Consider the following 23,850-nt stretch of genomic DNA (forward strand, 5'->3'; position numbering starts at 1 on the left):
AGTTGTGTACTGAATCTTACATTATTTTCATCTAGTCTGTATTATCTGAAAACGCTGTGGGAGATGGCATCAAAAGCCTTGCTAAAGTCCAAGTATATTCTAGCCACTGTTCTCCCCTCAACCCACAGAGCCCATCATCTTATAGGAGAAAATCAGATCAGTCGGACATGACTTGCCCTTGATGAATCCATGTTGGCCATTCCCAGTTATCTTGTTCTCCTCCAGATGCTTCAAAATAAAGTCCTTGAGGACCTGCTCCATGATCTTCCAAGTACTAAGGAAGACTGGTCTGTAATACCTTCTCTTTTCCTTTCTTAAAGATGGATAATATATTTGCTCCTTTTCCAATTATCCTGTACCTACCTCAACCCACCTCCAAAACATTCTCCAAGAGGATAGCTAATGGCTCTGAAATTACCAGAGTCAGTTCCTTCACTACTCTAGGGTACACCCCATCTGGTCATACGGACTTGAAAACATCTAGCTTCTTTGTCTATAACCTGCTCTACCACTACTCTAGGCCATTTGTCTCTTTCCCAATCTTGGCTGCCAATCGCACTTGTCGTCACCTGGAACAACTGTCGAGGAGCAATTTTTATTTCTGAGTTACCTCTAGTGTATACACCTTAATTTGCCGCTACTGTGCTAACCAGATGTCACCAATACAGAAAACATATTCCATTTCCACTACTGTGACTCTAGACGTGTCTTGTTTCCCCGAGTGCTGCAATTAAAGCCATAAAACAAACACAAACAGAAATTACAATAATGGACAGTTGCATCTTGCTGTTGTGCAGTATAAAAACATTTAAAATTCTAAGCCCATGATCACTTAAAACTAGCCTGGGAGCCAAAGAAATAAAAAACAGGTAATATTTAATAGCTAATGTGACCCTGACAAACTCATTACGAGATGGAAGCTGCCAACACTGTTCTCACGTGAAAATTTCAAACTATTTCAGTTATCATCAATAAGTCTGATTTTACTTGATATGTAAAGGAAGAGAAACCATTTTATTGCCAATTTCTTTTTTCATTTACCTATTACACAGGATGTAGATTATAGAGCCTAGAATGAATATTCCCTGTGCATGTCACTACACATAGTTTGTGAAGAGTCCAAAGGCCAGATCCACAAGGGCGTTTAGGTACTTAAATCCTGTTTTCATCTCCATCCATCTAGATGCCATCGTGGACCTGTGCCTACAGTGGTCATTTGTCCAGTTTTACAGAGGACAGCCCATTTTCTGCTATTCTGTCCTCTTGATATGAAACCAGATGCCTTTATTCCTCTATTTTTCTTTGCAGACTTCCACCAGTCTGACAAAGGCGTCTGGTTTCATATCAGTAGGACAGAGTAGCAGAAAACCTGGCTGTCTTTTATAAAACCGGACAAATGGCTGGTGCCTGAGCAATAGCCAATTTATGCATTTTAACTCCTCCAGAACTAGGTGGCATGCTTTACAGGTTGGTAATACATAATCCAGTGCCATGCTGCTGGGCATTTTCCCTGTCTACAAACAAGGCATCATCAAAATGGAATGAGCTGCATCCACTATATCCAGTACATTGATGTCCATACTATTCTCCATTTCATTAACCTCCTGTACAAAATACACAATTTTGTTAGACTTTGGCTTTCTATTTTAGTAGAAAAAGGTTAATGTAGATCTCAGTTTGGATATTAATATTTATTAAGAGTGAAGAATGTGGACAGGGCCAGACAAGAGGAACTTGTAGAGCCTGCCCCAAAGAGCTCATAGTTTAAGGGCCTGTTTTTCAACATTGAAAGATCACAGCTTAACTTGAGGTTTGCCCTTAGCCCATCTCCCATGCATACATAAAAAAATTCTAGCTCAAATTAACTGTTGCTTTAAATTCAACCTGGCTTGCCCAACAGGGGGTACGAGATGAAGCTTCAAGTACTGCAAAAGCTGAAGCTAGTAATGCAGCAGGGGAGCTGTAGCCTGCAGATGAATCAAGTTAACAACTATCACCCACTAATCTAACTACTCTGTACTTCTAATGGCTGCGTATCTCAAGCATTTTTGCAGTGCGACTGCCCTCACACGCTAGGCTAGCTCAGAGGGTGCAACTTGACCGTACTAACAAGCTAACTGTCGCAATGAAAACAAGACCTTGTATGTTCCAACCCTACAGAGACTCACCCCCTAAAGTATCTAACTTTAGGAATTGTAAATTGCATCGCTGGAGTTCAGCATGTGCTCAGGAGCTTGCACGATCAGGGCCATCAATTGTGAAATGAAAATATTCACACTTGACACTTCACTGTCTGGGCCACTGAGCCTGCAACACACATGGTGAAGACTTGGCAACATAACTCAAAGTAAAGTTTCAGATATGAATCCAGACAAACAAACCTGTCAGATCAGGCCTAGTAAGGAACTTCCCTCATTTTCTGAGAAAACACTTTTCTGCTGGAGCTTGCTGATCACAATAAGCTCTGTAAAACTGTATGGTTAGGCTATCTTTTCCTGGGGGATTTACCTATACTTAGCAATTTAATTGCTTCTTTGATCTCTTCACATGAAAAGGGGCCCTCTATCTCATCTCATTCAATATTTGTTAATTTAGGTAAATTAATCCCTCCAGCAGAACTTGATGCCTTTGGATCAGTCTCAACTTTTAAGGCACTGAAAAGTCAATTGATTGTTTCCATAGGATAAGTGAGAATGCCCTGCTGTTCAATTAAACTAGAAATACTGCTTCAAGCTTCTTTTGCTTTTGATGAAAGAACAGCAGTTCAGCCAAATACATATATTTTCTTTGTTTCAAGAGGTGACGCTCACATTTAGCTTTTACTAAATCTTCAGAGGTCTATGGCTGTTCTTGTCACAGTCATCAAGAGCTCTGGGCTTTCTCAGGCCCTTAGTGGGCAGCAGAAGCAAACTCAGTATGTGAAATGAGGGAATTTAAATCAAGGGCCATAAACTGGTGGTGCTGCTTATTCTCTTTCACTGCACTTCCCCTCTACCTTCACATTTTTCACTTCTATTATAGGTATTTCTCCAATGTACACCCTACTAGACCCCCCTCAAAGCATAGTACCCGAATTGACTGATCTACTGTTAGGCTCTACAAGTTATTATCCAAGACAAAGGTTTTCAACTTTTTTGGGTCAGCATACCCACAGCAGCTGGATGCAGAGCACTGTACCGCAGGTGGCCGGATGCAAGGGGGGGGGGGGGGGGGTGGCATACGGACAAATGTAGAGCAGCAGCAGCCGCCGCCTCTGCGTACGAGCTTCCTCTGCCTCCCATGTCTGGCTGGGTGGGTGGCACCTGCGTGGCAGCACAGGATCGTGTGTGGCAGCGCTCCATCGCACTTTGGCACACTCTGGCCAAAAACAGCCCCTCATTCTGCAGTGGTAGGCAGCCTTTTCCAACTGCAGGATGAAATGAACCGCCTTGGGTCAGAAGCAGGGGAGTGCTAGGACTTGCCCACAGCTAAGATTTCTCTCCAGGGCAGCAGTGTGAGGAGAGCACTACAGCTAAGAAATAAAAAAAAATGAAAATATAAATTACTCACTAAATACTGCCAAAGCCCCATGTCTGTGAACTGAATTCAATGGCTCTGTGGGCTAGATCTAGCCTGTGGACCCTAGGCTGCCAACCCCATTCTGAAGTGCAAGAACCAGGCTCATCCCAGGCTGTACTTGACTAGTGCATTATCCAGGAGATGACAATATTTTGGAAATCAGCAACCTTTTGCAGTAATGCATTTAAGACTATGTTTAAGATCATGGCATAAGGGAATGGAAGATGCATTTCCCAAATGCAGGATGACAACTTACGGCAGGCAATTTATCTACTTTTACATACCAAGGAAAAAAATGTTGATGGTAGCTGGGGATTTTGGGCACAACAGCAGCAACATAAAGATGAAATGATTAATCCAAATGGTTCAACTAGGTGTGCCGTTGTAAAAACAAACAAACAAACAAACAAAACAAAACAAACACCACAAGGAAAACTTCACGCTTTTCATCAATGCAAACAGGGCAGCAAGATTCATCTGGAAGTAGGGCTGGAAATATTTTGTTTTGTCAGCAACATCTTTCCATGTTTTATTATTATTATTTGTACTACAACAGAACCTAGACCTGAGATTTACAGTCCAACAGAATACAATGCCTTTTTGTATTACTATAGGCCTGAGCCATGGGCCTCAAGACAAAGACATTAAGTGACTCATAGACAGTACTGAAGCCAAAGGCTTAGTATTCAGAAATTAATAGCTAGTTACAGGAATGACAACATTCATAGTTTCATTACATAAGCCACCCTTGGAACCTAAAAACTGAAATCCATTTGATTACGAAGATCTCTCTCCCCCCTCACAATTTATTAAGACAGTAAAGTTAGCATAAGTTTGATTTTAGCAAATTCCAGAGAATAAACTGTTTACACGGCCCCTGTGAGCATTCATAATTTTAAAAAACAAGTTTTGTTTAAAAAAAAAAAAAATGCACGAGACAAAGATAACATTTTGTATCCAGTGTGAACTTGCTAAAAATTCTTCCTACTGCTAAACTGATTGCAAGATGGAGGTGGCCAACACTGTTCTCAGAAGACAATTTCAAGATATTCCAGTTTTCCATCAATATTTGATTTCATGTTATTTAATGTAAAGTAGAAGCAGCCATTTTATTGCAAATTAGTCCTTCCATTTATATCTTGTGCATTATGTAGATTGATACTGCATATTGCTTCTGAGATTTACTACTCTATAGTTCATGAAGTCCGAGAGCTAGCCCCAAGGAGGCATTCAGGTACAAGACTCCTATTTTGATTTCTGTGGAAAGAAAGTACCTACAAGTGGTTGTGCACCCATCTCCAAGGGAAATAGCTTCTGACCAGACATAACAATCACAGGACAGAACGCCATCCGTAAGGCATCATGGAATATTCAAACAATAAGAGAATCCAGCACTGACTGAAACCAGTGGAAGTCTTTCACCTACCCTGGCGTTTGGATTCTTGAGGAACGCAAGCAGAATTACTTAAAACTGATATCCTAAAAATTGAAGATAATGTTGGCCAAAACCCAGTCTAAACTTTCCTGTCAAATAAATCCCCGAGTTGTATCCCACAAGGAAAAGTATTTGATGAAATTACATTAGATTAGGGAAAAAACCTCAATGCCTCTATAAAAGAATGATTTCCAGCCATTTCAAGTGATCCTTGACTAACACTTTTTTTTGGCAAGTCTGTAATTTTCTGCAAACAGGTTCTGTCATAGAAAAGGCAGCCTGCTGCGGTTGTTAGCTTGGAGGTGGAAACAAAAACATATTAAATGTCATTTGCTTCGGCAATATGCAGCAAAACAAACACACACAAAGAAACCTCATCTCCATGTCACAAGGCCTAGACGGCAGCCAGCTGGATCTGAATCCACTATGTTGTCTTATGATACAGCCTACAGAAGTATCATGTATTTTGAAAAAGGCCTAATGGTGCATGCTGTTGGATAATCCTTCTCTTGCTGGAGCAGGAATTCCCAATAGTCTTGCTTTTGTGGAAATGTCATGTGTTCTAGTTTGAGGGGCAGGGGTTTACTACCAATTCCAATAGGAAACAGGAGCTAGGGTCTACTCTCAACCTGGGAAATCACTGGGGATCTAGAGGTCAAATCCATGGACATAGAGGCTGTCCTTCTGCTTTGGCTTCACAGCAGCCAGGCTATTATTGCCCGTTCCTGGAGTTCTGCGGAGCCCCCAAGGGACAGGTGGCAGTCCAGTGCTGTTGCACAAATGCCTGCACTTCTCCAAGGGGCCAAACATGGGCTAACATACCCTTTTTCCAGCCTGCCCATACGTCAGATCCCAAATTGCTGCTTCCAACCATGTCACCTGAGTAACCAATCATTTCAACTGCATGTTCATTAAAAGACAAGGAAACAAGTGTGAGCGACCAGATGTTCACAAGTAGAACTAACAACAAGCAAGCTTTCACATGGAAAAGAGGAAACAAGTTGGACAAGGAAACTAATTTAAGTTTTAAGCTTTTAAAATAATACAGTAACTTTTCAAGACAAACACTGAATCACCATGAACCAAAAGATTAAAATCACTACAACCAGACACACTAAAACCAAACCATGGCCCACTGGCATTCAGAGAAGTCTATGACTTTCTGAAGGCAGAATGCAGAGATTTTTTGCTCTCTCCCAAGTTCTGATATGCAACAAAGGTGTCATCATTTTCATACATCAGATCTTAGTTGCTACCATTTGACAAATACAAAATTTTCTATCAGTTTCTCCACCAGAGACAGCCACTAAAGTTAAATATCACCATAAGAATAAATGCTGCAATTCCTGTATGTTTGCTGGTCCATACAATAAAAAGTCAGTGCAACTACTTGTTTTATCTTTTAGGGATGCAACCCTGCTCTGAATGGAAGTACCACAAGGCCTTAAAAGTTCCCAACAACTGGTATTACTGGATTGAACAAGTTTATGGATTCTAACGAACTTATAAACTCGAAAGTAAAGCCCTAAGAATTTTGAAAATTGCAAATAAAACAGAGTTCCGGCATTTTCTTTAAAAAAAGAAAGAAAAGAAAAAGCACAAAGTCAGAACCCAGCCACCATATTATTCCGATCCATTTCTGCTTCTTCATCTGAGGTTTTCCAAGTTTGTCCAACAAGTTCTGCATTTTCCAGAAACTTGTGACAGCAAAGATCACAGAACACAGGACTTGACTCCACCAGCAAACCAGTTTATATAGCTCTTGGTTTGTAGAAGATTAAATCTCTTACAAGACTGCAACCTACAGGTTAATTGTAGGATAATGTACCGATAATGGCACAAAAGTCTGAAATTCTTCACTTAAAACTGAAGTGTTTGGGAGAAGGATAATGGCTGCAAATAGCTCTTCTTGATATCCACTTCACATGTTAGTAAGTAGTGCATGTTAGAGCACATGCATGTTTTCAAGTTATGTTGCGTTTTCCTTTTTCCCCATTGAAATGAGCAACTAATTCATAGGAGAAATAAATGGGGTACAAACTAAGGCCCCAATCCTGAATGTACACACATGCTTAACTTCATCCATGAGCAGGCACCATTCACTTCAACAGGAGTGCTCATAAGCTAATAGGCCTTGCATGAACTCTAAGCCTAATACAGGACGTGCATCATTATAAAGGTACTGGTTTAAATACAGATAAGAAGTAGTCCCTCCTCAAATCAAAAATGCACAGTTTCAAGATTAATTTTTTAAAAGCTGGTTAAGAACACAGCAACTTGACATCTAGTCCATTCTCCCCACTCCCCCATGGATCAAGTATGTCAAGGGATTACAGCTGCCCTGTATCCTTCTGACTACCATAACCAACATTTGCCTGCTTGATTCCCAACTCCAACATGACTGTTTTGCAGCCCATGCATGGACAGCCTAATGTGGGCAGCTGAGGGTTAAGAACACGAGACGTGCCATTTACTGCGTCAGACCAGAGGTCCGTCTTGCCCAGTGGCCCATGTCACACAGTTTGGTGCACTCTGCTCGGTGTCAAGCCCATGTTAACATCAAACAGACCTGCGTTACACCGTGGCAGAGTGGATGCTGAAAAAGAAAGTAAACTTGGCATGACCAGGGTTTTTTCCCCCCCACTGTTTCTTTCTCCTTTACAGTCTCCAGCATTTAAGGTCTAAGAAGGTCTAATTCAGAAGCTATATCCCTAACCTCCATGCTCAATAACTACCAATACCCCTTTCTTCCAAAACACTGTCTGACCCCTTTTTGAATGCAGCTACACTGTCAGCTCCCACATCTGGTGGCAACAAGTTCCACACCTATGACAAATTGTGCAAAAAAAACTTCCTTGTGTTAGTTTTCAACTGATTACCTACTAGTTTCATTTTGTAACCCCTAGCTCTCGTCTTGTGACAGTCAATAATAAACCCCTATTTATTGTTTCTTCGCTATTTTGTAAAACTTTATCAGGTCCCTCCTCAAGCACCTCTTTTGTAAACTGAATGGGCCTAGCCTCTTCAGTCTCTCTGCCTATGGAAGCCCCTCTGTATGACTAACTGTTAACCAACTCACCATTGCTTTTTTCTAGTTCTTTTATATCCTCTGTGAGTGCTGGGGACCAGAACTGTGCACTGTATTCACAGAGTCATCAAAAAAAAAAGTCACAGTTGGGAGGGACCTCAGGTTGCATCTAATCCAGCGTGCTGCACAAAACAGGACCATCCCCAACTACATATCCCAGCCAGGGCTTTGTCTAGCCAAGTCTTAAAAATGTCCGAGGACAGAGATGTCACCACCTCTCTGGGTCACCTGTTCCAGTGCTTTGCTACCCTTCTGGTGAAAAAGTCTGTCCTAATATCCAACTTGACACCATTGCTCTTTGCTCTGTCACCTTGGCCCCACTGAGAACAGCCCAGCTCCATCACTGGCGCCAACTTTTCTTTTCAGAGGGGCAAGAGCCCAAGACAACCGACCTGCAGAAAGTTTGAAACATTTCACGCAACAACCCTCTTCCCCAGCACCCTTTGGGCCCACACCTCTGATCTGCATCCTCCCTAGACCCACCATGCTGCTACCAATCCAACCCCCTGGGTCTTCCCTTCCCCCACACTCAATCAACCCAAGCCCCTCTGCCTCTCCTCACAAAACACTCAGCCCCTGAACCACTTCCACACAGACGCCGCAGCTTTATGGAGGTGCACAGCAACTCTCGCCTGGTCCGCGACATCCCCCCCAGGGGCACGGACGCGCCACTGCACCGCAACCAGACGGGAAGCATCACCACCCAGGACATTGTTGGCTTTTTTGACCCTTGAGGCGGCACCCGATGGGAAGGGGCGAGGAAGCACGTGCCTCGCCCCCGCCCCGAAGCCTCACTCTCGCGGGCACACACGGACTGGTCACGTCTATCCCTAGGACAAGGCGTTTGGGGGTTTTTTTGTTTGGTTCTCCCCTCTTTTTATGCTCAGAAAGCTTCATGAGAGGCATCAGCAGCGTGGCAGTAGCAGGCCCTCACCCTTCTTGTCCAGGAGCCACATGAAGGCGAAGCAGGGCAGGAAGCCGATGGGCCCCCAGAAGACGAGCAGCGCGATGTCCCAGCCGCCGAAGCCGAAGGCGCGGCGGGCCGAGTTCTGGATTGGGCCCCAGGTGTTCCACACCAGGCCCTGCGCGAAGCCCAGCAGCGAGAAGAGCAGCAGCACCAGCCAGCGGCGCCCGTACACGCGACTTGGCCGCGGCCGCGACCGCGGCGGCGCCGCGCCCGCCACATACACCCGGGCCTGGCCCGCGAGCGGCGGCGCCAGCAGGGGCGCCCGCTCCTCCGCGCCGCTCATGACGGCCCGTACTGACGGCGCGCTCCCTGCCACCCCCCTCTTTATAAACCACCCTGCCCCGCCCCCCCGGCGGTGACGTCAGCGCGCTGGGCAGAACGGCCTCACGTGAGGCGCCGGCGCGACCACATGACACCCACCCCCCCAGGATGGCGCAGGTGGCTACTCCCGAGCCCCCGCGGATGGGTAGGTGCATCCCTCTCGCCCCTTTATTGAGTCTGCGCGCGCAGCGCCGCGTTCTGCGCCCGTCCCCCGTCTCCCTCCCTCAGCGCGCGCGGCCGTTAACGGCCGTTCCCCGGCCGTTAACGGCCCCCCTAGGCCGCGGCTCAGTTGCCCCTTAGGGCTGCGCGTGTGCGCCAGGCTAAACAAATCGAGTGGAGTCGATATCAGGTTTCCCCGAAGAACCTGGCTATCTTTTCTTGCTGGGATCGCTTGATCCCAGCTGATTTCCTGCCTGGCAGGGAAGGGGCTGGACTGGATGATCTCGTGAGGTGGCTTCCAGTCCCTGATGTCTATGAAATCTATCAAACCTTGTCGGAAAAAAAAATTGAGTTGATGTCAGGGTTCCTCAAAAAACCTTGAATGAAAGAAATCGAGTTGAGTCGATGTCCAGTTTCCCCAAAAACCTTGTCCACAAAAAAAAATTGAGTTGATGTCAGGTTTCCCCAAAGAACCTGGATATTTTTCTTGCTGGGGTCACTTGATCCCAGCTGACTTTCTGCCTATGGTGGCGGGGCTGGACACAATCTCGTGAGAGTCCTTCCGGTCCCTAATGTCTATGAAATCTATGAAACCTTGTCTGAAAAAAAGAATTGTGTTGGGGTGGTGTCAGATTTCCGCAAAGAACCTTGTCTAGAAAAAAAATCAAACCATCCATGACTTGATAGAGACATGGGTTGAACTCCCCCTGGACTCCCTGAGCAGTCTCTTGGCTCTGTGTCATGCTGTTGTATTGGGCACATTGGTGCGTGGCTAGTGCTGGATGTAGGTTTCAGATACTTAAGCTACAGTTTAGGGCCTCACCCTATGAGGGGCTGCTAGTTAAGGAAAAAAACTGGGCATTTTTGTTCTGATATGACAAAAATAGACATATATAGTATGTTGGACATAGTTATTCATGTTTGGTTCATAAATGTGTGCAGAAATAACAATACAGGAACTGGCAACACGTAGGGGTGCATGCGGGTGCATGTGCACCTCCTGAGCGTGGTGGTGCACCCCCTACGAAAAGGCGGCACCGACACTACTGGCAGCGCCTGCAGGCAGTCACCACTTGCCATCCCACCCGGCATCTGTGGGAGGTCTGCGATCGCCGCGGGCCAGTGCTGCTGGCGGTGTCTGCAGGTGGTCACTGACAACCAGTTGTGCTCGGAAACCGTGCGCCCTCCCCCCCGCCACAGACAATGCCATGGCTGCCTGCAAGAGCTTATCACCACTGTGCTCCCACTGCCAACAGCACCATCACCACCTGTGGGAGCTCGGCATAGCCCCCCAGCCTCTGGGGGCACATGGTGTTCATGAATACAGGTTTCCCTTGCCAGCCCCAGTTTTGACAGCTGTTATTCATATGGAGTTCATAAATTTGTGCAGAAATAACAATACAGGTTTCCCTCACCAACCACAGTTTTGAGTATCCATGCTTAATATTCTATATAAACCATTGCGGCTACCACAGTACACAGTTTTGAGTAACCACGGTTTTCTGTGGCCACACATCAGCCTGCCACCTGCCATTTTTCCTAGTAGACTTTTGTCTTGCCAACCACAGTTTTGCCAACCATGGGAACTTTGAGGAGCCTAACCCCAGCAATTGGCAAGGGAAACCTGTAATTCATCTTCAAATGTCATGAAAATCCATTTTCGTGCATTATTTTTATCGTATGTGGCCTCTTAAACTGGACATAGTTTAGGGACCCAGCATGTCATAATGCATCACTGCTCGTGGCCCCTCAGCTTTGGTTTCCATCTTGACAGGGAGTTTGCGGCTGTAGCACGCTGGGGCAGTTGGGTTTGTGGGTAGGCCTTGTCACCGCCGGGCTTCGAATAATCAATCTCCGGCAGCTTTCACCTGGTTAGTGGATGTCTGTGGGTGTCTTCTGGGCCCGTGTTGTAGCCGGAGTAGTTGTCTTTTGCCCGCGCTGCCACCCCAGTCTCACCTGCCACGACTTGGTGTTCCTCAGTGGGTGGGGCTGGTTAGCCCTCAGCGGCCTGGGTTCTGCCCAGCAGTTTCTCACAGGGCTCCGCCACCCTTTCACCCCAGCTTCACGCCACCTTTGGTGAGTTCCCAGTCGTCATTATAGCCTCTCCCATGGGGTCACTTTCCCTGCCGTCACCTTATGGCTCTCCTCGGCCTTGCGCCCTGCTTACTCAGGCGGGCCCACCCCGGCAGCTATCCCCCTTGTTTACACCGAGCATCTTTGAAAATTTCCAGTACCACTTCCTGACTTCATAAAACTTCCAAAGTAATTCGTCATTGGCCTGTTCCTAGCACTGGCCTGTTTGTAGATTTCTGCAGGAAAACAGTCATTGCCAAATACCTTGTTCCCAGGAATCAATGTAATGGCTTTCTGCAAATCTTCTAATGTAGGCTCATTGTCTATATCCATCATAACTTCAAACTGTGACAATCCTTCAAGCTCTTCATGTCTGATTTTAGTCTTGCTGGAGTATGTAGTTCCATAGTGTTCAATCCAACGCTCAAGTTGTTTTTGTTTATCAGCAGTGACATTTCAGTTTAAGTCTTTCAGCAGAGTTTTTTCTTCTTGACTGAACCAATTGCTTGTTTGACATCTTTGTATATTCCATGGCTTTTACCTATGTCAGCTGCTTTCTGAATATCCTTGCAGAGTTTGAGTAAAAAATATCGGGCACACCTCTTAGCCTCCTTTTGCATTTCTCTTGAAGCCTTTCTTAGATTTTCTAGGGTTATGGTGTTGGGAGATTTCTTATAGTTGGTTAGCACTGTCCTTTTATTCTCAACCAGTGGCAGAAGGGTTTCAGAGTGCTCTTCAAAACAGTCTGTAATTTTCTTGTATTTTTTGGTAAGCGCTGTTATAGCAGTATTGTACATGTTTGATTTTAAGCTTTCCCGAACCTTGGTGGCTGAGTTGTTAGGTAAACTTGCCTTTACAACCTCATTGAATAGTCTGCATTTTTCTATGACTTTACTCTGGCTAATGACTATCAGAAGGCGACTGGTAGTTTTTCTACGGTGGATCTTTTTGACATTGATTTGACTTTGTATCAGACTAAAGCATGGTCAGCATCACAGTCAGAGCTGTGATAACAACCTCATATGCAGGATTTCCTTCAGGTGGTTATGCCTAGTCAGTACTAGATCTAATTGGTGCCAGTGTCCTGATCTTTCCATGTTGTCTTTCTTGTAGGGCTGCCAATCGGCATTAATGTGCACGATTAACGCAAGAACCAATTAACGCATTAATTTTTTAAACATGTTAATCATGCACATGGTTTCAGAGCCTGTACCCAGGCTCCTGTCTACCACCATCATCACTGTGTGCAGGCACACAACTGCAGCATGCATGCAGCCAGAAATGCAGGTCGCTGGCATGTAGAGCAGCACCCAGAAGGTAAGTCTGTGGAGGGGGAGGGGAAAGTAAAATGGTAGGGGAGGGGTGATGGAGGCCCCCACGGTGAGGGAGGGAGTGGGGCAGGGCCAAGGGCTGGAGTGAATGGGGCCCCAAGGCCAGGGCAGGCTGTGGGATGGAGCTGCAGGCAGCTCATCCAGGGGTGCAGAGGTGAGGGAGGGAAACGCTATGTTGTGCCTCCCACTGCTGGGCAAGATAGGGGATGTGCAGCCAGCACACGGCTCCTGGGGCAAGGGCAACAAGACGCAGAGCCCCAGCCCACAGTGGGCAGCCTGCCTCCACCCCATGCACACATTTGGGGTTCACATGCCTCCCATGCTTCTCCCAGGGGTGCACACAGCAGCAGGGAGCTGACCCCCTCTCTCACTGCACCCCTGGCCAAGCCTCCTATGGCTCCGTCCCAAGACCCACCCCAGTCCCGGGGTCCCATTCACCCTAGCCCCTGCCCTGCTCCCTCCCTCACCATGGGGGCTTCCATCTGCCCCCCAACCTTACCTCTCTTCCAGCCTCTTCTCCTCCCCCTCCACTGATTTACCTGCTGGGCACTGCTCTACATGCCATCGGACTGCATTTCGGTAGGGTTACCATATTTCCAGTTTCAAAAAAAAGGACACCTTCAATGTGGGGGGTGCAATACGATTGTGATGAGAGGCAGTGATATGCCAGTGCCCTGCCCCTGCCCCTCACTCCCAAGCCACAGCCCCCGCCCCCCCACCCCAGCCCTGCTGCTGCCCATCACTTCTGACCCACAGTACTCCACATCCTGCCAGGGCATGCAGGGATCCCCCCCTCCCTGGGCTCCAGACTCCCCCCCCCACCAGGAACTCAGGTTCCAAACCCTACACACACACACACACACACACACACACACACCCCTCCCTACATCTTCACAAATTAACTCCCACACACACACTCCACACCTACCCCCAGCCATAGAAACTACTTGCATAATTTTGCATAACTTTGAGTGTTTAGCTGTGTGATTAAAATTGTGATTAATTTTGACTAATTTTTTTTAATTGTGCAACTAGTCAGATTATATTTTTTTAATCGTTTGACAGCCTTACTTTCTTGTGATTTTTGCCAGTGAAGTTGGTGTTGGTAACACACAAATTTTGACTTAAAGTCCTAACACTCGTTGGCCAGTTTAATTCATATTACCAATTCCATGTTTGCCCAGAATACCAGGCCAATTCTTAAAACTACATCCAGCTCTTGGATTGAAGTTGCCAAGTGTTATAATGGTCTCATTTCTGTGAGTTTTCTCAATTTCTTCTTCAAGTTGTTGGTAGAAAGCGTTCTTGTCTTTATTGCTAGCTTTAAGAGTACGCACATAGATACTAAACAATATGAAGAAGCCATTCCGTGTACGCACTGTCAGCGTCATGAGTTGAACAGATACAGCAATGGGGCTTTCAGAGAAAGACAGTAAGCTGTTTCTAACAGCAGAGCCTACTCCCTGCTCTCTCCTTTCTCCTACTGGTTTCCCATGCCAGAATATAGTGTAATCATTCTCTTGGATAGAACCTGTGTCTGAGAGCTGAGTTATTGGAAGTACAGCAATGTCAATCCCAAGTTGAACCAATTTGTAGTTTAGTAGTGCTGTTTTCCATAATTGTGGGGAGTAGTGCAGTCTAAGCAGGAGATTCTGGAGGAGGCAGCGAAGGGGCTGCAGGTAGGCATGCACTAGGGTCTCCCTCTGCTTGCAGAAGGGGCTGGTGTCAGGGGGAAGCTAAGTCAGGAGCCAGGGGATACAGAGAGCAGTGAACATGAGGCTTTCTGGAGCAGACTGAAGCTGTTGTCAAGGTGTGCGTGCAACCTGAAGCTGCAGGTGTGCTTAAAAAAGGGCTAAGTGGTGCTGTCAGCAGCCAATCCAGGTACAGAGAACTGTGGCAGTCGCATTAGCCCAGGATCAAGGTCAGGTGTAGAAGCTCAAGAATATAGCCCAGCTGGGCCTGACTGACCAGAGGTCCTGACATCTAGCGCCTACTTATTAAAGAAGCTTTTAGTTTCTTTTTAACTAGAAAAAAAAATGTGTTGTGCTATATGTGATGATGCACCGCAGAGTCTATGCCCCCCTTTTCAAATCCTACATCCGCCTTTGACTGCACCTGTTGTCATGGTGCAGACCCTGCTCTCCATGGCCTGCTGTATCCCATCACTTCTGCTCCAGTGTCTTCCTGTTTCAACCCCGGAGGCCCTGGGCCTCCATCCATCCCCATCTGTGCCTTTATCCACTATTCATTTCTGTAGTTCTGATGCTACATTGTCTAGCCCTGTGATTTTTCAACCAGGTGCTAGGGCACCCATGGAGAGCTCAAGATCCTTTCAAGGGTGCCACACAATGTTAGCACCATTAGGTGTGCAAAGGCAGTTCGCCAGATTAAGCCAGATTTTTCAAACAGGATTTAATCATGGTAAAACCATTCTGCTCCACTTTCTGAGGCTTCTTAGTTCTTTGCCACAGAAGCATCACCCTGTTATTTTTCTGTCCTCAAAATATAAGTGAGACATTGCGGAGAGGATCCCGCAGCTCCTCCGGCCCACAGACCACTACCCCATGCTCCTTATTCACGTGGGCACCAATGACACGGCTCAGAGCACCCCCAGCCAGGTCATGAGGCGATACAGGGAGTTGGGAGCGGGGCTTAGGGGTCTGGGAGCTCAGGTGGTGTTTTCATCAATCCTCCCAGTCTTGGGCTATGGGCTAAGGAGGGAGAGGAGGATCCACGCAGTGAACCAAAGACTGCGGAGCTGGTGTCATCGGGAAGACTTTGGCTTCTATGACCACAGCCCGCTCTTTGGCGAGAGAGGCAGCGAGCTGCTGGGAAGAGATGGCCTCCATCTCTCTCCCCTGGGGAGGAGGCTCTTCTCAGCCAGGCTGGCTGACCTGCTCCCCCGGGCTTTAAACTAAGCCCGCTGGGGGATGGGGGGACGACTGCCACTGCTGGCCCACTGAGCGACCCTTGCAAAGCCAGCAGACCAAGGCACTTAAGGGAGCCCACCCCTGCCCCAGCCCTGGCACAATCTGTGGGCAAGGCAAGAGCCCCCAAGGGCACGCTTGCCTGCCTGTACACTAATGCCAGGAGCCTGGGCAACAAGCAGGAGGAGCTTGTCCTCCTGCTCAGTGCAAAGAATTATGACGTCATTGGGATAACAGAGACCTGGTGGGACTCCACCCATGACTGGACCACGGGTATAGATGGTATAGATGGCTATACCCTGTACAGGAGGGATCGTGTTGACAAAAGGGGCGGGGGTGTAGCTCTCTATGTGAAGGAAAGCTACATGTCCCTGCAAGCTGATGTTGGCGACCGGCATGGACAGCTAGAGACCCTCTGGGTAAAAATTCGTGGGAAAAACAGCACAGGGGACACAACGGTGGGAGTCTACTACAGACCTCCCACTCAAAGCCCTGAGCTTGACCAGGAGTTTGCCCGGGAACTGACTGAGGCCGCTTGCTCCAGGACCTTGGTTGTCATGGGTGACTTCAATTACCCGGACATCTCCTGGGAAGATCACTCAGCTAAATCTGAGCGGGCGCAAAGCTTTCTCTCGTGCGTGGATGACCTCTACCTGACTCAAGAAGTCTATGGGCCAACAAGAGGCAAAGCGCTGCTCGACCTGGTACTGGCTACGGGGGACGACCTAATCGGCGACCTAGTGATCGATGGGAAGCTGGGTGACAGCGACCACGAGCTGATCACCTTCACCATCTGCCGTAAAGCTGGCAAGTCAGTCAGCAACACAGAAGTCCTTGACTTCAGAAAAGCCAACTCTGACAAGCTCAAGAGGCTAGTCGGTCAGGCCCTCGGGGACCGTGACCCCAGGGAGATGGGAGTTCAAGAAGAGTGGTTGCTTCTCAAGGAAGCGATCCTCAGTGCACAAGCTACATCTATTCCAACATGGAGGAAGGGCAGCAAGAAGGCACAGCAGCCCTCCTGGCTCTCTAGGGATCTAGCGGACCTCCTGCGGCTAAAAAGGAAAGCCTACAAAGGATGGAGGACGGGATTCACCTCCAAGGAGGATTATTCTGCACTGGTCCGCTCCTGCAGGGAGCAAACCAGGAAAGCCAAGGCTGCAACTGAACTCCAACTACCTTCAAGCATCAAGGCCAACAAAAAGTCCTTTTTCAGATATGTGGGGAGCCGGAGGAAAAGCAAGGGCAATGTTGGACCCCTGCTAAACCAGATGGGGCAACTGACAACTGATGTCCAGGAAAAAGCCAACCTATTAAATAGGTACTTTGCGTCAGTCTTTCATCAGTCCCATGGGACGCCCATTCCTGCTATGGGACAGGGAGATCCGGGTGAGGGGGATCCCCTACCCTCCATAAATGCTGACCTCATGAAGGAACACCTTGAGAAGCTGGATACCTTCAAGTCAGCCGGCCCTGACAATCTGCACCCCAGGGTACTCAAGGAGCTGGCGAGTGTCATAGCCCAGCCCCTGGCACGGATCTTTGAAAACTCCTGGCACTCTGGTGTAGTGCCCGAAGACTGGAAGGCGGCCAATGTGGTGCCGATCTTCAAGAAAGGGAGAAGAGTGGATCCGGCTAACTACAGGTCCATTAGCCTGACTTCAATCCTGGGGAAGATCTTAGAAAAGTTTATTAAGGAGGCCATCCTTGATGGACTGGCCCAGGCTAACATCCTAAGGGACAGCCAGCATGGGTTTGTTGCAGGTAGGTCTTGTTTGACCAATATCATTTCCTTCTATGACCAGGTGACCTATCACCTGGACAAGGGAGAAGAGATTGATGTCATATATCTTGACTTCAAAAAAGCCTTTGATCTGGTATCCCACGATCACCTCTTGGCCAAACTGGCCAGTTGTGGCCTTGGCTCCACCACAATCCGCTGGCTGGGAAACTGGCTCCGTGGTCGGACCCAGAGAGTTGTAATCAATGGCAGTCACTCATTGTGGTGCCCTGTGACCAGTGGGGTCCCTCAAGGCTCTGTCCTGGGACCCATCCTGTTCAACATCTTCATTAACGATGTGGACATTGGAGTCAGGAGTGGACTGGCCAAGTTCGCCAATGACACCAAACTTTGGGGCAAAGCATCCACGCCAGAAGATAGGCGGGTGATCCAGGCTGACCTGGACAAGCTCAGCAAATGGGCGGACGAGAACCTCCTGGTGTTTTAACACCGAAAAATGCAAGGTTCTCCACCTTGGGAGGAAAAACCTGCAGCATCCTTATAGGCTCGGCAGTGCTACGTTGGACAGCACTACAGAAGAAAGAGACTTGGGAGTCATCATTGCCCACAAGATGAACATGAGCCTCCAATGCGATGCTGTGGCTAGTAAAGCGACCAAAATGCTGGCTTGCATCCATAGATGCTTCTCGAGCAAATCCCGGGACGTCATTCTCCCTTTGTACTCTGCCTTGGTGAGGCCGCAGCTGGAGTACTGCGTCCAGTTTTGGGCTCCACAATTCCAAAAGGATGTGGAGAAACTTGAGAGAGTCCAGAGGAGAGCCACGCGCATGATCAGAGGTCAGGAAAACAGATCTTACGATGATAGGCTGAGAGCCATGGGACTCTTTAGCCTGGAAAAGCGCAGGCTCAGGGGTGATCTGATGGCCACCTCTAAGTTTATCAGGGGTGACCACCAGGATCTGGGGGAACGTTTGTTCACCAGAGCGCCCCAAGGGATGACGAAGTCGAACGGTCACAAACTCCTGCGAGACCGTTTTAGGCTGGACATAAGGAAGAATTTCTTTACCCAAGGTCTGGAACAGTCTGCCATCGGAGGTGGTTCAAGCACCTATATTGAACACCTTCAAGAGTAAATTGGATGCTTATCTTGCTGGGATCCTATGACCCCAGCTGACTTCCTGCCCTTTGGGCAGGGGGCTGGACTCGATGATCTCCCGAGGTCCCTTCCAGCCCTAATGTCTATGAAATCTATGAAATCTGTGAAACTAAGCTAACATTTTCCAAGGGCCACTGCAAATCTATTGAGTGCCTTGAGTCCAAAAAAGTCGAGAACCACAGATCTAGCCATCTTAATCTTGGTCATCCAGGCAGCCTTCCCCCCTCCCTTGGTACCCTGAGGAGCACTTTCTGTGATGACATGGGCCAGCTGCTGCAGCCATTGTGCTCTGACCTCCTGTGTCATAATTGGCAATGCTTATTTTGCACTTTATTTGTTTCTGTTAGAAAACAGGAAAAGTAGGTGCTAGATTGCACAGGGATGTTAAACGCTCGTAGGCAGTAGCAGTAACATTAACCTGGTAGGAAGTCAGGGTTCTTGTAGAAATGTTGACTTGTCCTTGTTACACAAGATTTTGTTTGACTTTGGCACTTGGAAGTGCACCTTGGCCTGTCTCTGTGTCTGATTCATGTTTCCATGATAAGATTTAAAGCGTATTAAAAAAAAAAGAAATGGTGTAGGCTTGTGTGAATTGTTGTCCAGCAGCACAGTTTAGACATTGGTTCTGACTGTCCATCTCTTCACTCTGCCCTACTGAAAGGGCCTCTGTGACAGATCAAGTGGAAATCCTACCTCTGTATTGTCGCTCCTTATATTAAGCACCATGGGTTTTCTCTCTTCTCCTCAATATCCACTGCTGTCCACAGCAGTGATACATTCCCATGCCTAAAACAAATATAATGGTTATTTTTGTTGGAAGGGGCCTCCCAGCTCATCTCTGCACAGACAGAATTTGCTATTCCTGCTCCATCCCAGACAGATGCCCGTCCAGCCTTCTTCACAACCTCCAATGAAGGGGAATGCGCGACTTCCCTAAGCAACTTGTTTCATTGTCCTGCTACTCTTACGCTCAGGAAGTTTTTTTTTTCTCTCCAAAGTCTTTGTCAGCACTTTCAGGGCTGCTGCCTTTTTAACTACAGCAGGAACATGATGGTAGCCAGAGTCCCTGATGTGGATGCAGCTCTGCTGGCCAGACCCGTGCCAGCTCTCTCCACGTTGCAAAAGCTTTGCCAGCAGAAACCACCGCGTGCCAGTAGAGCTGCGTGCATGGAGCAGGTTTTCCCAGCACAGCTATGTTGACGTGTAACCTTGTCGCACTGTGAGCTGACATACGTCTGCTGACAGAACTCTCTAATGGAGACAAGGGCTAAATCTGCTTCATTGCAGTTTAAACCTGTTGCCTCTCGTTCTGCCCTCTAATAAAGAGGAGCCATTTTTCCCCATCTTCTTTATGGCATCCTTTCAAATACTTGGCAACAGCTAGCATATCCTCCCTTTAATCTCCTTTTCCAAATTTAACCTATCTAGTGCCTTCAACCTCTCCCCGTTTAGTTTCATTTCAACCCATTTTATTGCCTCTGGATCATCTCCAATTTCTCCACATCTTTCTTAAAATGCGGTACCTAAAGCTTGACACTGTGCTGCAACTGAGGCCTAGCCAGTGCCAAGTAGAGTGGCAACATCACCTCCCCAGTCTGACACATAACACTTCTGTTAATGCAGCTGAAAATAGCATTTGCTTTTTTTGTGACAGCATCACATCGCTGACTTGCATTGACCTTGGGATCCCAGAGCTAGAGCCATTTACAGTCACAGCATCTTACAAAGCAGGCTGTCGTCTACAAAAGCTTTTGCTTCTCTAGTCTCTGAGGCAGAAGTAGATAGCCTTTTCTGGCTTTAGACCGGAGTGACCCACTCTGGGTCAGGGGTGAGTAGGCTGGTGGATGCTAGGACCCAACAGCTGCCAGCACTTACCCTGATGGTGGCATGGGAAGAGCACCCCAGCCAAAGCGCCCCACTGCCAAAGCTCTGCATCCATAGGCTGGATCCAGTGGTTCTGTGGGCCAGATCAAGCCCCTGTTCTAAAGTGCTACCCTGCCCTGCCTTCTCCAGTTAGTTATATGCCATTCTGGTTTAGTTCATTTGGTTTTTTCTTTGCTTACAATTATCTCAGTTGGATTTCCTTTTATGTATATCTCAGTTCCCTGATTTGTCAACATTCTTTTGAATTTTAATCTTGTCTTCCAAAGTGTTTGCAGTTTTGTACTGTCTGCAGACTTGATCATTATCCTCTTTATCCCTCCATCCAAGTCACTGATAACATCATTAACATCACTAGGTCCAGACCAGAGCCCTGTGAAACCACACTTGAGACCTCTTCATAAAATCATTGCGAAGTAGGGCTGGAGGTCACCTAGTCCAAATCCCTGCCTGAGGTAGGATCTCCCTATGCAAACCATCCTGCACACATTCTTGTCTAACCTGGTACTAATATTACGCAATCAGCCCTGTCACACAACTACAAGAGATATTCCCCAAAGACATCCAAAGCACCCTAACGTACTGCTGATAGAGCAGTGGGACAGCAGCAGTCAGTGTCATGCTGCTGCAAGGGTTGTTAAATTATGCTCCTGAGAGCCAAGAAAGATCCCTCCGACTACCACCACTGTCACTACAGAGGAATGCAACCTCCATCCCAGTCAGACCATGGGGTAAAATTCCTTCCTGATTCTAAATGTGACAATCAATCTGACTCTAATTAGAGGGGCGAGACCCTCTAGCCAGGAACCTCCTGGTTTTTGTCCCTACCAGAGCATTGCCACAGCCCAGTCAAAATCCTCAGCCTTGGTTGCAGATAACACCCAGTGCTGTGGAGGAAGACAAACCTTCTTCCTTCCCTTCCTCCCCACCCCACCCATTTGTAGCAGCAGGAGGGGAAAGAAATTCAAATCTGGCCCCATGTGGCAACCAGCAAAGCATTTGAAATACCTCCTGCCTGCCTGATGCTGGTCTGTTAATAGTTACTCTTGGCCTGTGGTTTTTAACCAGTTATGCATTGAGGAGGTTGATAAGAACCTTCATTCTATTTAAAAATGGCCTGGATGAGCAGAAACATAATCTCCACTTAACCGCTGTCACTGTTATTTCATTATGAAGTAGGTAAGTCAGTGATCGGTCTAAATAAACAAAAGAAGAGAAAATGAGGCTCCAATTGAATTTTTGTTATGACCTGCATTTTGATGATTTTAAGAAGAACTCGGATTAATTTATGATCATCTGTCAAATGAGCTCAGCTAAACTCGTTATAAACCATTATAATTTAAATAAATTGAGGTATATAGTCAGTTCATTATGCCGTATCGATATATATCAGTGTATCTGTAGCTACCATCTGCAGCTGTCATAAAATTAATGGCTCATGGGTGCATCACTTCACCTTCTCTGAAAAAATACTTTATTTTGGATTGGTTTATGCAGGAATTATATCCCAAAGATGGGAAGCTAAGTGGGTAATGGGCAGTACAGTATGTTGAATTGGGAAGAGCCAGAAAATGGGGTATTAGAGTCTTAATGTAAGATCTTGCTGCTGATGTGTTAAGCAGCTGGTTAATAAACACACCTACTTAGGTCGGATTGCAAAATCACAGTTTAGCCTAGTGATAGCCCCTGTGGCATCCGCAGAAAGCTAATAGCCTTTGCACGTTGGTCTGCCCACACAGATCCGATTGTAGGACCAGGGCCTAAGTTAGAAGTTGCTAGCACCAGACTGGACAAAAGGAATCTTAATACAACCTAAATAAGGAGAAAAATGTGCAAAAATGAGATTCTGTCTAGACAAATTCAGGCCAATTCACCAGGGAAAACAAAATTCACACACAGTTAGTTAATAAGAGAGGCACATGGATAATAGTGATGAGTAAATTAAATATGAGCTTGCTGTGTGAAATGGTAGCAAAGTGGGGAGTGGGGAAGGACAAATCCAAATTCAGACCCAGTTCACTTATAAATGAAGTGTATTTCAGCAGTGGCCAGAGGTCCCAAGTATGATCAGTACCTAGTTATGCGAGGTGCTTAAATACTCTGTCTCTTCAAAATGATGCAGTCTGTGCCAAGAGGCACTTGCAGTCTGAAATAACTACATTGCAAGTGTAATTTAATTGACTCACTGGAGTTGTGCCAATGATCAAGTGCTGTCATGCAAAAAGTAAACAAAGTGGGAAAAAATAGAGAAATTTAAGTGAATAAAGCTAGGTTTTTAATGGCCTTATTTTAAATTGGCCTTTTTTGTAGCTTCATCACCCACATGCAGATTTTTCTGTCATGGCATGACCTTTTCTAGATACTTAATTAACACAGTGTAATATTCCATGTGAATTATTATTGTTTGCAGGATATTGTACCATTTAAATTTGTTAATGTAAAGGAGCAGTGCATTGTTGATAAACTGTTGGAAACCAAATTAGTTTCATCTTGCAGCTAGTTGATTGCACTATTTCACTCATGGGTATAATACTTCTCCAAATATGCTAATTTCACTCTTTGCTCCATGTGGTGACATTTTTACTCTTCTCATTACTAACATTTGCCATATTTAAGGTGGGGAAATCTCTTCTTCCTTTAACCTCATTATAATGTAACAGCAGAGACTTGAATCATCATCAGATTGGGTAAATATGTATTCAGGCATGTTTGATTTTGTTTTTCCTTTTTGAAACTTAAGGCATATATACAAATTGTATTTTGCGGACAGTAGTAAAAAGTTTGTTGAAGAAGGGGTTAGTTTCCTAACTAGTAAAAACTTGGTCGTTTTCCAGTTTGCCCATGTAAAAATAATTCAGAGTGGATGCTACTATCTGGGTGTATCAACATGGGATGGTTTACTACGCATTAAACTAATCTAATGCGCAGTAAGGCATCAGCGTCTACACGTGTACGGGACTTACTGTGAAGTAAATCAGGTTAATGCATTGTTTGCTAGTGCCAACAAATACAGGTACTAGATTAATGGTGCATTAACTACTGCGCAATAGTGCACATGTAGCACTGACCGCAAACAATTTGCTTCCAGTCAGCCTAAGCATCAGGGGGCCACAGGGAATGGGGGGAGCTGTCCACGGCTCTGGTGCTGCTCAGCTCCCAGCTCCCCGCAGGAGGCAGGAGCTGAGCAGCACCGCGATAGGGGAGCTTTTTGTCCCT

General features: G+C 46.6%; 2 protein-coding genes across 6 annotated transcripts in view; one reads left to right on the forward strand and one right to left on the reverse strand.

Moving 5' to 3' along the window:
- SLC49A4 (solute carrier family 49 member 4) overlaps window positions 1-9,356 on the reverse strand; it is a 107,204-nt gene extending 97,848 nt beyond the window's left edge. For both annotated transcript variants that reach the window (XM_090046004.1, XM_090046005.1), the window contains exon 1: window positions 9,016-9,356. In XM_090046004.1, the coding sequence (XP_089902130.1) occupies window positions 9,016-9,331 (316 nt within the window). In that variant the 5' untranslated portion in view covers window positions 9,332-9,356. The remainder of the gene's footprint in view (window positions 1-9,015) is intronic.
- Window positions 9,357-9,414: 58 nt separating this feature from the next.
- HSPBAP1 (HSPB1 associated protein 1) overlaps window positions 9,415-23,850 on the forward strand; it is a 66,475-nt gene continuing 52,039 nt past the window's right edge. For 3 of the 4 annotated variants that reach the window (XM_090046006.1, XM_090046010.1, XM_090046009.1), the window contains exon 1: window positions 9,415-9,514. In XM_090046006.1, coding sequence (XP_089902132.1) covers window positions 9,478-9,514 — 37 coding nt within the window. In that variant the 5' untranslated portion in view covers window positions 9,415-9,477. The remainder of the gene's footprint in view (window positions 9,515-23,850) is intronic. The other variant, XM_090046007.1, reaches the window with a different exon arrangement.

This window comes from Crocodylus siamensis, chromosome 4 (assembly GCF_052110815.1).
Source record: "Crocodylus siamensis isolate JL-2025a chromosome 4, ASM5211081v1, whole genome shotgun sequence".
Classification (NCBI taxonomy): Eukaryota; Metazoa; Chordata; order Crocodylia; family Crocodylidae; genus Crocodylus; species Crocodylus siamensis.